The sequence below is a fragment of the Apteryx rowi genome, unplaced genomic scaffold, assembly GCF_003343035.1.
Source record: "Apteryx rowi isolate R43461 unplaced genomic scaffold, aptRow1 scaffold_997, whole genome shotgun sequence".
Lineage (NCBI taxonomy): Eukaryota > Metazoa > Chordata > Aves > Apterygiformes > Apterygidae > Apteryx > Apteryx rowi.
In genome coordinates, this window is record NW_020451312.1 from 142,701 (window position 1) to 154,028 (window position 11,328).

The window sequence follows — 11,328 nt, forward strand, 5'->3', positions numbered from 1 at the left end:
CAACGGCCATGGCGTTGGAGCGGGGAGCAAGGACCCTCACCCTCCCTGTGCGCCGAGTGGGGACACCCACCCGCCCGCCCGCCCCACGGGGGCCTGTCCTGCAGGCCTCTTCCTCCTCCTCCTCCTCACGCTGCACCAGGCACGTGCAGCACCCGGCGCGCTAGGGAGCCGCACGCCCCCCGGGCTGCTCCCTGCTGGGTGGCGGCGCGGCCGAGGGGTCCGCATCCTCGGGAGGTCCCTGAGCCTCGGGGCTCGAGCCGGGAGCCGCAGGTCCGGGGACAGCAGCGGGCAGAAGGGGTGACAAGGGCCCCCCGCGGCGCTCCGGGGGGCTCGGCTCAGTCGGAGGGGGCTCCCCAGGCACCGTGCCGCCCGGAGAGGGGCCGTCGGCCGCTGCGTCGAGGGGCCGAGCGTCCAGAGGAGGCGGGCTGGCGCGGAGCAGAAGCTGGGCCAGGCGGCGCGGGGAGCCGGCGGACGGCAGGACGCTGGGACGCGGGGTGCCAGCAAGCAAGTCCTCACGGGACGGGGACGGGGACGGGGACGGGTCGCTGCTCTGCGGCAGGACCGGGGCATCTGCTGCTAAGGGAGAGAGACGCCTTCAGTTAGCACCTCACCTCCTCCCCCCCCCAGGCCCCTCTCCGACCCCAGCCCGGGGCCGGCGGGGCGCAGCTGCATCCCGCACGAAGCCTCAGCGGAGCGAAGGGCCCCGGGGCGCAGCCGGCACGGTCAGGTTGTGCGCGGCACTGCAGCGCCCATCCCGCTCGGAGCACCGTGACGGCAAGGGCGCAGCGGTCCCGCAGCCGAGCCGGACCCTGCCCCGGCACCCCGGGGCGTCTCCGGGCGTCCCCGTTACCTCGGCAGGGCGGGCAGCAGGCAGCCGGGAGCGCGGCAGGCTCCGCGCAGGACCGGGCGCACGGTCTCCTCTCGCAGCTCACCTCCCCGAACTGCGAGCGAGCGAGGGCAAAGGCGCGGGTGAGAGGGCTCCGCCGGCCCCCGCCCCACGCTCCCCTCCGCCACGGCGCCTGCCACGGCCCCGCTCACCCGGCATGTGCAGCGGGTGCAGGGCTCACGCTCGGGGCTGAAGGTCTGGCCGTTCGCCACTTTCCTGCCCTCGTAGTTGCAATCTGCGGAGAGCGAGGGCGAGGCGCGGCTCTCGCAGCAGCCGAGCGAGCGCCCTCGCGCCGGGCAGCGCCGCGGCGGGCGCCGAGCGCGCTCCTCCCGCCGTTGCCTGCATCCTGCAAGCAGCCTCTCCGGCTCGTCTCACGCGGCGCCGGGACAGCCCTGCCGCCCCGCCGGGCTGAGACGCGGGACCCGGCAATTGCCCGCGGCCTGGGGTGGCTCGGGGCTGCCGCTTTCTTACCATTACACACAGGGCAGCACTCCCCTTCCGGGTGGAACGGGTAGGTGCAGAAGATGGCACAGTCCACGGGCGAGCAGGCCACCGAGCCCAGCTGCAAGACACGGGAGGGACACGCGCAAAGGCTCTGCGTTAGCACGGACCAGGGCAGGCTGGGGCTCCCAGGCGGGGGAAAAGGGGGTAACTCCAAAACACCGAGTTTTTTCCTGCAGGGGAAGAAAAAATCGGGGCCCAGCCAAAGGGACGGGATCTGGAAGCGTCCGTTCTATGCATGCAAAACCAAGGCTTTCACCTCCGAACGCTCCCGCAGAAATCGGGCAGCAATTTGCGCGCTGACTCACGGACGTTGTTGCCCCACGCTTTCAGGCTCCGGCGGGCCAGGCTCCCCCCGCAAAACAGAGGCCAGAGCCGAGCCCCGTGCATCCGGGGAACAGCGCCCACCCTCAAAAGCCAGCCACCACCGACATTTTTGCTGCTGGTGGGGGGTCTGCCCCCAGAAGCAGCCCTCACCAGGCAGATGCAGCTTAGACAGGGGTCCAGGACGGACGGGAACGTCTCGTTGTTGTAGAAGATCCTTCCCATGTAGGTGCAGCCTGCGGGGAGGGGAGGGTGAGGTTACGCTCCCCGGCGGGGACCCGCGCCTGCTGGAGACCCCCCTCCGCCGAAGCACAGGCTCGCCGGCTCCGATCCTGCCCCCGGCTGGCAGTAGGTGCTCAGAGAAGGGACGGGGGCGTGCGGCCGGCACCTCTCCAGCACACACCCGCCGGCTCCCTCGGGCCCCGTCACCTGCCGAGCAGTCAGGACAGCACTGCCCGGGAATCCGGATGGGGTAGGGACACGTCTCCGCGCAGTCCGTCCGCTTGCAGCTCACGGAGCCGTTTGCCTGCGAGAGAGAGACGCACTTGACAGAAGCCGAGGGCCGGTGCCGCCTGTCCTGGCCCTGCTCTGCTCTGCTCCACCCCAGAGCTGGCTGCACCTCGGCGTCGGGTACAGCCCTCTCTGCCGGGATCCTTCCTTGAAGCTGCCGCGCTGGGAGCGCCGCTCTGCGACAAGGCGTACGCTTCGCCCACGGAGTTGCCGGACGGAGCAGGAAACGGCCAGGCTGCTGGCAGCGAGCATCCCGGGGATCCCAAGGGAAGGGCTACGTGTCCCGGGAGCCCAGACAGGAGGAGGGCAGCAGGTTCAGAGGAAGCAGCCGGAGAGGCGCTTTGCTTCGGTATCTAAACCACCTCTCTTCCCTTCCCGGACGCCTGCCCCCGCGGCCTCCCCGTGCCACACGGAGCCAGGGAGCCGCAGGGGCAGCGCAGGATGGGGACTGGCACCGGGAGCCATGCAGGGGGGCAGGGGCAGGTAGGAGGAGTGAAGCAGAGCAGGTTCTCATTCACCTGGCAGATGCATAACTCACAGGGATCGCCCGGAGACCAGATCTGTCCGACAGGAAACTCAACCCCGTTGTCATCCACAAAGCAACCTGGCGGGCAGAGAGGGATGGCGGAGAGGAGATTGGGGCGCGTGCAAGGTCACGCCGAGCCCTGCACCTTGCTAATGCATGCTCGCACGCGTGCATGCACGCCACCGGGCCCCCCCGTGTCCCGTCCCGCTTGGGCACGCGCGCGCAGCGCGGTACTTGCGCACGCATCCCGTCCGACGTCAGTTCCCCACGCGTTGCCTCTAAACCCCGCGCTGCCCCCAAACGCCCCGCCTGTCCCCATGCAACTCCCGCGTCCTGCTGTCCCCATGCAACTCCCGCGTCCTGCTCTCCCCCTGCCCTCAGGCGCCCCCCGGGCCCCCGCAGTGGCAGCTCACCTGAGGCGGGCGGGGGGTCCCGGCAGGCAAAGCAGCACTGCCCGGGGCCCAGGTGCCACTCGTGCTGAGGGCAGTCCAGCGCAGGGCAGGGGGCGAAGGAGCACTCCACCTCGCCGCTCTGAGGAGACGGGGACACATCACCTGCTGAGCCCGCAAGCCCAGCTGAGCCCTGCCTCCGGGGCCTTTGCTCCAGGGCAGGGGCCTGTCCGCTTCGCAGGACCCAGGGACGGGCCAGATCCCCCCCAGCAGCGTGGTGGGGGAGGGCAGGAAGCCCCGTGTCCAGGAGCATCCCCAGGAGACTACCAGACCCGCATCCTCCGCCCAGGACGCCCACGCCGGTGGGTACGGGAACCTACCTGGCAGACGCAGGTGGTGCAGTCATCCCCGTCCAGGCTGAACCGCGCTCCGTGCACGTACGTGCGGCCGTGAAAGTTGCATTTCGCTGGAGAGGAGAGAGGCGGCGAGGCCAGGGCTGGGATCAGCCAGGGACAGGGAGCAAAGCGTGGATCCTCAAGAGATCCCCTCCTTGGGAGGGCTGCGTCCCCTGGGCTTCCCTCCCACCCCGTGTGCGCCCAGGGGAGGGTATGTGCTGGGGGGCAGCGGGACCCACCTGGCTGGCAGGAGCAGCAGTCAGCCGTCGAGGCGCTGGGGCAGGGACCTGGAGAGCACTCCGGGGAGATGCAGGAGACGTTGCCGGCCTGAGGAGGAGGAGACAGCGTGGCAGCCAGGGCCGTTACTTCATGCAGGCTGGCAACGTGCCCCTTTCCCATGATGGGAGAACGATCCTATGCCAGCGATGGGGTCTGCACCAGCACCCCGCACATCCCAGCCCATCGCCGCGGAGGTGGCACAAGCTGGGAGCAGGACAAACCACAGCAGCCCAGCCTGGTGCATCCCAGCAGGTCCACGTGCAGCTTGAGGGGCCCGAGGTGAAAACCAGGAGAGGCGTGGGGTGTCAGCAAGGACAAGGGGGGGGGGGGCCATCCCCAGCCCCAGCCCCAGCCGCAGCCCCAGCGCGGTCTCACCCACCGCGCGGCTGGCGCGGACTCACCAGGCACAGGCAGACAGTGCAGTTCCCGTCCGGCAGGGAGAAGACGTCGCCCTCGGCCCGGGCCACCCCGTCGTGCAGGCAGCCTGGAAGCGAGGCCCGGGGGGGGCAGGTTACGGGGGGGGGGGTGGTAGCAGGCAGCGGGGGGGGGGCAGGCACGCGCGGGGAAGGCGGCTCACCTGCGCAGCTGGGGCAGCACTCGCCAAGCGGGGCAGGCAGCGGGTGGGAGCAGGCCACGGGGCAGCTCAGGGGCTCGCAGAGCACTCGCCCTCCCTGCGACGGCACGCAACGCAGCGGCTCAGCCGCGAGGCCAGGCGGCACGGCGCGGCGAGGCGGCAGGGCAGCCGGGGCGCTTACCCGGCAGGCGCAGCTCCGGCAGCCCGGCTCCGTCCAGCGGGCGCCGGGCTCGCGGGGGGCTCCCCGGTGCCAGCAGCGGGGCGCTGGCAGGGCAGGCGACGGCGCAGGGGTGCCGGGAGCTCCGTCCGTTCGCGGCGGCAGCGCGGCGGCTGGGGACGAGGGGGCGGCAGGGGAGGAAGGCGCCGGGGTGCCCGGAGCTGGGGCCGGCAGCTGGGGAGAGGGGGAGCCCCTGGGGAGCAGCGGGGGCCCCCCGGCGCCAGGAGGGAGCAGCAGGAGAGCGGGCGGGTGCTGCAGGGACTGCAGGATGGGGGACGGGGCCGGGATGGATTTGGGGAAGCCTGGGAAGGAAGAAGAGAGACGTCGCTTCGGAGGCAGCCGGCACCGCAGAGCCCGCTCTGCCCCCCGGCCGCGGCGCGGCGGTCACCTTCGCAGGACGCCCCGTCGCCGCTGAGACGGTACCCGGGGCGGCAGGAGCACAGGTAGCTGCCCGGCGTGTTGTGGCAGGCGTGCTGGCAGGCCCGCCTCTCTCCGGGCCGCCGGCACTCGTTGACGTCTGGGGGACACCGGGGACAGGTCAGGGAGGATGAGGGTCCCGGATGGACGGACGGATGGACGGACGGAGGGCCAGCCGCGTGGCTGCACTCACCCACGCACGAGTGCCTGTTGCCGTGGAGGTGGTAGCCGGGCCGGCAGGAGCAGCGGTAGCTGCCGACGCTGTTCTTGCAGCGGTGCTGGCACGGTGTCGCCAGGCACTCGTCCGTATCTGCCGGGCGGAGGGTCAGGAAGCGCCGGCGGCGGCGGCAGCGGCGGCAGGTCCCGCGGCCCAGCCTGGCCCGGCTCCGCACTCACCCTGGCAGCTGTGGCGGTCGGCGGAGAGCCGCATGCCGGGGCCGCACTCGCAGACGAAGCCGCCCTCGGTGTTGACGCAGGGCCCTTCGCAGGCGGCGCTCAGGCACTCGTCGATGTCTGGGGGCGAGAGGAAGGAGCTGGAGGCGGGGGGTGGGGGGGGTGAACGCCGATGCCGCCGCCGCTGCCGGCACTCCCGCCCTCGCTCACCGGTGCAGCGGACGCCGTTGGCCGTCTCCGCCATGGAGAAGCCGAGGGGGCAGACGCGGGCCACCTCCTGGCACCCGCCGTGGTTACAGGAGAGGTCGCAGCCGTACTCCCCGCACGCCCCGGGCGGCTCTGAAACGCAACCGAAAGGGTCCGCAGGGCATCCGCTCTCGCCGCCCCCCGGCCCCGGGATCCGTCGCGTAGCGGAGGCGCTGGGCTCGGGGCTGCTTCGGCCCCAGCTCTAACGCCGGACGCGGAGCACGGAGCCAAGCCCAGGTCCCGGGAAGCCCCGGCTTCCCAAAGGCAGGCCTCCATCCCCGCTTCCCGGGTGCCCCCGCGCACGCATGCACGCACGCCGCTCCGGGGCCCTGCCTGCGCCCTGCCTGCGCCCTGCCTGCACCCTGCCTGCACCCTGCCTGCTCCGAGAGCATCCTCAAACTCCGACCACCCTCCAGCCACTTCCCCCGGCAGGGGCAGCAACCGTCACAACAGGGAGAGACAAGGAGCAACCGGCCCCGCCAGAAACACCCGCTATCGCCATGCCGGGACGGGAGCCAGGAGTCCCGGTGCTCGCCGCCGCCACCACCACGGAGCCAGAGGCAGGCGGCTACCTGGGCAAGTGACGCCTTGCTCTCCATCCGGGCAAGAGCAGAGGTTGGGGGCGATGCACGAGCCGCCGCCGCAGCCGAAGGAGCAGAGCGCTGCGGAAAGGCNCGCCGCGAGGTGCCGGGGCACCCGTACTCACGCAGGGTGCACTGCCCGCTGCCCGGCGACAGCATCCACCCGGGGCAACATCCGCTGCCGAAGCCCGAGAAGCAGACGTGCGGCCCCGTGCGGCGCCTGAGCGAGGGAGGAGACGCTGAGGCCACCGCGCCCCCGGCTCCCGTCCCGGTCCCGGCTCCAGCGGGCACCGAAAGTCCGGGGGGAGGTCGGCGTATGGGGGCTCCCAGCCACCGGAGACCCCTCGGCCCCGGGAACGGCCATGAGGACCGGGGGGGACACACAGGAGCGGGCACCCGCGGACGCAGCCCGGGCCTCCCCATCCCGTGCAGCGGAGCGCGACAGGGATGCGCTGCGTAGGCAGGCGTGGGGGCGAACCGGCGGCCCCGAAACGAGGAGGGATGGGCAGAGAGGACTCGCGCCCCGGCGAGCCCAAAGCACGCAGCGGCGTCGGGGAAGCACTCGCGACGCAGGGGAGCGGCAAGGCTGAGAGGCTCGCGCTCCGCTTGCCACGGCCACCCCCGGACGGACGGACGGATGGAGGGGCGGATGGAGGGAGCCGAAGCTCGAGTCGGCGGCGCTCCCCAGGTGCAGCCGGGAGAGGGAGAAGGGAGAAGGGAGGAAGGAGGGGGGGGGGACCCGGCTACCTCTCCGCAGCAAAGCTGGCCGGCTTCTTCCTCCCCGGGTAAACCCTGCCCTGGCCGCCTGGGAGGAACAGGGACACACAGGCAGCCTGGAAGAGCAGCTCGACCAACATGACAGGCGGCGGCTGCAGCCCGCGGCACGCTCCCAGCGCCTGCCTTCCCGCCTGCCTTCCTCCTGCCTTGGCGGCACGGGCGCCTACCGCACGCTGGCCCTTGGCCCTGCTCCTCCTCCTCCTCCTCCTGCCTGCCGGGGCCGGGAAGCCGGGAACAATGCGGGGGGTGGAGGGAGGCGAGAGCAGCGAAGGGGGCCGCGGAGCGCCGCCGCCGCCGGGACCCGACTCTCCACCCACCCCGGCGCGCGTCCCCCCGCGCCCGGCGGGACCGGAGGAGCCCGGCGGCGCGGGCGAGAGCGGGCAACGGCGCGCGACGCCGCACGCGGGGGCTCGCGGAGATGCTCGCGCAAAGGCGCGCTTGCCTGCGAGCGCAGCCACGCGCGGGGCATCCCGGGTCGGCGCGGACGAGCCTCCGCTGACCCTCGCCGCCAGCGCCGTACGCCACAACGCGCGCGCGTGTCGGGTCCGTCCGCCCGCAGCAGCGCGGGGAGAGGAAGGATTCCCCGGGACAGCAGCCCTGTTGTTCGCAAGGGTTTGCGGGGGAAAGCAGCAAAAACATCCCCCTTCTCTCCTTTCCCACATCTGGCAAAGCTCCGGCCTGGCCTCTCCCAACCCCTCCTCCTCCTCCTGGCGGCACTGGGCCGCTTTCCCAGCCCTGCACAGGGACCCACCAAAGCGGAGCGTGCAGCAGAGAAAGGGGCCAAAGTGGAGCCGGGCCGGTGGGGAAGGGCACAGCGAGGCTCCGGTGCACCCCGGTACGTCGCCGCGGCACCGGGGGCGATGCCGGCAGCGAGAGGGGCACGGAGCTCCGCGCCGCACCGCGGAGGCTCAGGGTGCTACGGGGGCACCCGGAGCACGGCAGCGCCCTGCTCCGAGGCGCAGGAGCCCACCTCTCTGTCCTTCCCGGGCCAGGGGCTGAAGCGAAGGTCACAGATCGGTAATGATTTACACCAGGGAGCAAAGGGCTCACGCTGCCGGCCTCTATTTTAGCGCAGCGAGACAGGGCAAGCACCCGCAGCACCGCTGGAGAGAGGGAGCCACCCTCTGCCTGCAGATCTGCACCCGCCTGGGAGATTTCCTGGCAGGGAGCAGGACCCTGTTTTCCAGGGTTGCAGGCGTCACGGGAGCTGCCAGCCCAAAGCAGAGACAGGAGACGGCAGAGCCGGAGATGTGGGCGCTCTCCGCCCAGGGACCCCCCGATGCTGTTTGCACACCAGCGTTGCTGAAAACCCATTCACGTAGGGTTACGAGCATCGCGTTACCACCTGCAACACCATTTTGCTCAGTGACGACGCGTGCAGGAGACGGGTAAATTCGGGCCCTGCTGCTCTCCGCAGGCAGGTCTGGCAGGGGCGACGGAGGCTGTTTTGTTTCCCTAGGGGACCCTCTGCTTTTGGGTGCATGGTGAATGCCGAGGGAAAAGGACCAGACTCCGAACGAGAGGCTGAGGAACCGAGTTGCTCTCCGAAGGTGAACGCAGGGACCAAACCCAAGCTAACAAACCTGCCTGCTGGCAGAGAGTATGAGCACAAAATCCAGACTTGTTGCAAACGGTCACAGTCCACTTCTAAGCCTAAACACAGTCTCTACGAGCAGAGACACATCCAAATATAGCCTTCTCTATACAAATTCCTCAAAGAAACCAGGGCTTGCCTAAGAGTTAAGGCTCGCTAGCGGGAGCCTGACAGAGTTTTCGACACAAGCTCACGTTTCAGAAACGCTGTCCACCTCTTCGCCTGCTCTCCTCCGCGTGCAGGCAGGCACAGGCTGTTTTAAACGGCGTTCCTGCAGAAAGGGAAGACTCGGGGGGGAAAACCTATACCATTACACACCTCCCAAGGACACCCCAGGAACCGCCTTGCTGGCCCTGCTGGAAGGGTTCCTGTGCCTTTGCTGAATTTTTGGTGCCGGGCTAAAAGGCTCAGAGATTTAACAGCCATGCAGGGAAGGGGAACAACCTGTCCTCCTGGCCCATCTCACCAGCCACCCAAGCGTGCTCCCTCTTGGTGCCCGCTGGCCTTACTTGACCTGGCCACCAAGCCAGCTACGTCAGGGTCAGGACACTCAGGAAGGTAACTAGCGGTTCCCGGAGCAGTGACAGCGCGTGGCTTCGCATGGCAGGATCCGGCCCAGAGAGGGTGCAGGATCTGCGGGCTTCATCCGCCAGAGCACCCCCCGTGCCTGCTGCCAACAACACAGCAACTTCTGCGCCTGGGCTCCAGCGGTGACGGGGAATCCTCCTCTGCTCCTCCAGGCGGCCCAGGCCGTGCCACGTGCACGTCAGGAACGGTGGGGCTCACTGACGTTTTTAACCCAGAGGGTTAAAGATCAGGCTTGCGTACCTGGCAAGTCAGTGAGAGCAGGGATGATCTGGGCCAGCTCAGGCAGGGAGACTAGACGCGACCAGGGGCCCAGCACAATCCAAGATGCAGAAAACACCACGTGGAAGAGGGTAACTGACCTTGGGGACTCCTCTGTCACCCTTGTATGCATTTTGGCAACAACCCAACAACGAGCCAGGGTAGCCTATGTCCACAGCAGGAGGCAGTCCGCAGCTTGGGCAATTTACAACACAGACAAATGGAGGGAGACCAGAGGGATAATTATTAATCCGTATTTAAATGCAGAGAACTGAGGCCCGGTGGGGGTGAATAGCTCTCCCACGACCCCACACTGTGCTTGCGGAAAGCTTGTTTGCAGGTGTGTGGCAACAGACTGGAGGCCTGCAGAGCCAGGTGTACCCTCAGCGCAACCCCCCATTGCAAGGAGCAGCGGTCCAGGTCCTTGAGCCACAAGTTGCCAGAAGCAGAATTCAGCATGACGACCACCAGTTGATGCTTGAGTGAGACCAGCCTCAGACCCTGCATCTGCCAGCCTCAACCGTCAGCTGCATCCAGCCAATCTCAGCAGAAGCAAAAGACTCTGCAAGTCTACAGTAACAAGTATCTCGTGTTAAACCTTCGCGTGGGAAAACAGAGAGAGGGTGATCTGGTCTCACTTTCCTCCCAGCATGGGAGGAGGCAGAGAAGCAAAGAGGGCAAGGCTTCCCGTCAGCGGCACAGCTAGATTCAGTTCACGATTGCATGAAGCAAGAACACCAGTAACGAGCAGCCACAACAGAAGGAAGATGTGGCAACAAGAAGAGGCTGAAAGCAAGCCCCCATCGTGGAGCCCTGGCACCCCAGCCATATAGGAACGCATACTAAAAGCTGGAGCAGGCCTGAGCCTTGCAAGGAAATTGTGGGAAGGGCTAGGACTGAGTTAGAGAAGGGGTTTCTGGCTCCCATCCCTTTAGCTGCTGACTCTGACCACTGCCAGGGCCAAGACACCAGACTGAACGGAGCCAGAGTCTGACCCAATCTTGCCATTCCTGTGGTTCCTAACTCCAGGGCTATTTATACCCTGCCCACTGGACAAGGGACTGCTAGCAGAGCGGCTGAGCCGGATGGGCTGCCCTCTGGGCATTTGGGAAACACAGGAATCCTGTCCTGGACAGCATACTCCCCTATGGGCAAGGTGGCCACACGCAATCACAGCAGCCTGGGAGGGCTCTGGGAACAGAGCGTTACATCTGTAAAAATCCAGAAACTCCCTTTAAAATCATCTCTGCGATAACCTTGTCTCCAACCGTGTTAAACCACTGGCACACAGAGCAGACCTCCTTACAGCTCTCTGGTCACTGAGTGCTGTTTGCAAAGAATCTCTGTAAAAGAGAGAACAGAACATGCGCCTCCTTGTTCCCATGAATTTGGGAAGTACATGGGCACTGCTGGGTCACTACACCTCCTCCTCTCCTACCTTGGTGCAAGTGCCACCATGCAAGAAAGCTGGTCCCACAAGCTGCCGAGAAACACTGCTTGAGAGACAGCTATAAGGGAGAAACAACCAGAAAAGAGATTTGATTCTTCCAAAGGGACATACACAGTCAAAGACTCATTTGGATTCCTTGCTCCGAAATGCAAACTCCTCCCCTCGCTTTACCAGGGACACCCAACAACACTGCTGCCAAACCCGTCTGCACTAGGCAACACCAAGAGGCAAAATCAGAATTTCTTTCAAGTCAAAAAAAAGCCACAAAAAAGCATCTGGAAAACACACACACTCCCCTCAGCACCTGATGGATCCATCTGCCCATCTTCTGTCAGATCTACAGCTCCCGAACTGCTCCCACCGAAACCAAACTGGGGAAAACGTTTCAACATCAGAAATTCCTGCAGGAAACAACATCGGCTT

At 67.4% G+C, this 11,328-nt stretch overlaps 1 protein-coding gene across 5 annotated transcripts; it reads right to left on the reverse strand.

The window, feature by feature from the left end:
• Nucleotides 1-91: 91 nt before the first annotated feature.
• Nucleotides 92-11,314, reverse strand: VWCE (von Willebrand factor C and EGF domains). 5 transcript variants are annotated; one of them, XM_026055395.1, is made up of 21 exons: nt 11,210-11,314; nt 10,894-10,963; nt 10,712-10,798; nt 6,364-6,458; nt 6,230-6,319; nt 5,622-5,750; nt 5,415-5,531; nt 4,990-5,328; nt 4,566-4,903; nt 4,388-4,481; nt 4,212-4,294; nt 3,771-3,858; nt 3,517-3,602; nt 3,161-3,278; nt 2,740-2,825; nt 2,141-2,237; nt 1,865-1,947; nt 1,358-1,448; nt 1,039-1,121; nt 851-941; nt 92-576 (listed from the first exon to the last, which is right to left on the reverse strand). In XM_026055395.1, exons 1-21 carry the CDS (start codon nt 11,295-11,297, stop codon nt 161-163), a joined length of 2,769 nt encoding a protein of 922 aa, XP_025911180.1. In that variant the 5' UTR covers nt 11,298-11,314; the 3' UTR covers nt 92-160. The 5 variants fall into 5 exon arrangements, with proteins under 5 accessions (XP_025911180.1, XP_025911182.1, XP_025911181.1 ...); XM_026055397.1 differs by having other exon boundaries at nt 11,202-11,307; XM_026055396.1 differs by lacking the exons at nt 10,712-10,798; nt 10,894-10,963; nt 11,210-11,314 and having other exon boundaries at nt 4,990-5,118; nt 5,212-5,328; nt 6,364-7,324.
• Nucleotides 11,315-11,328: the final 14 nt, after the last annotated feature.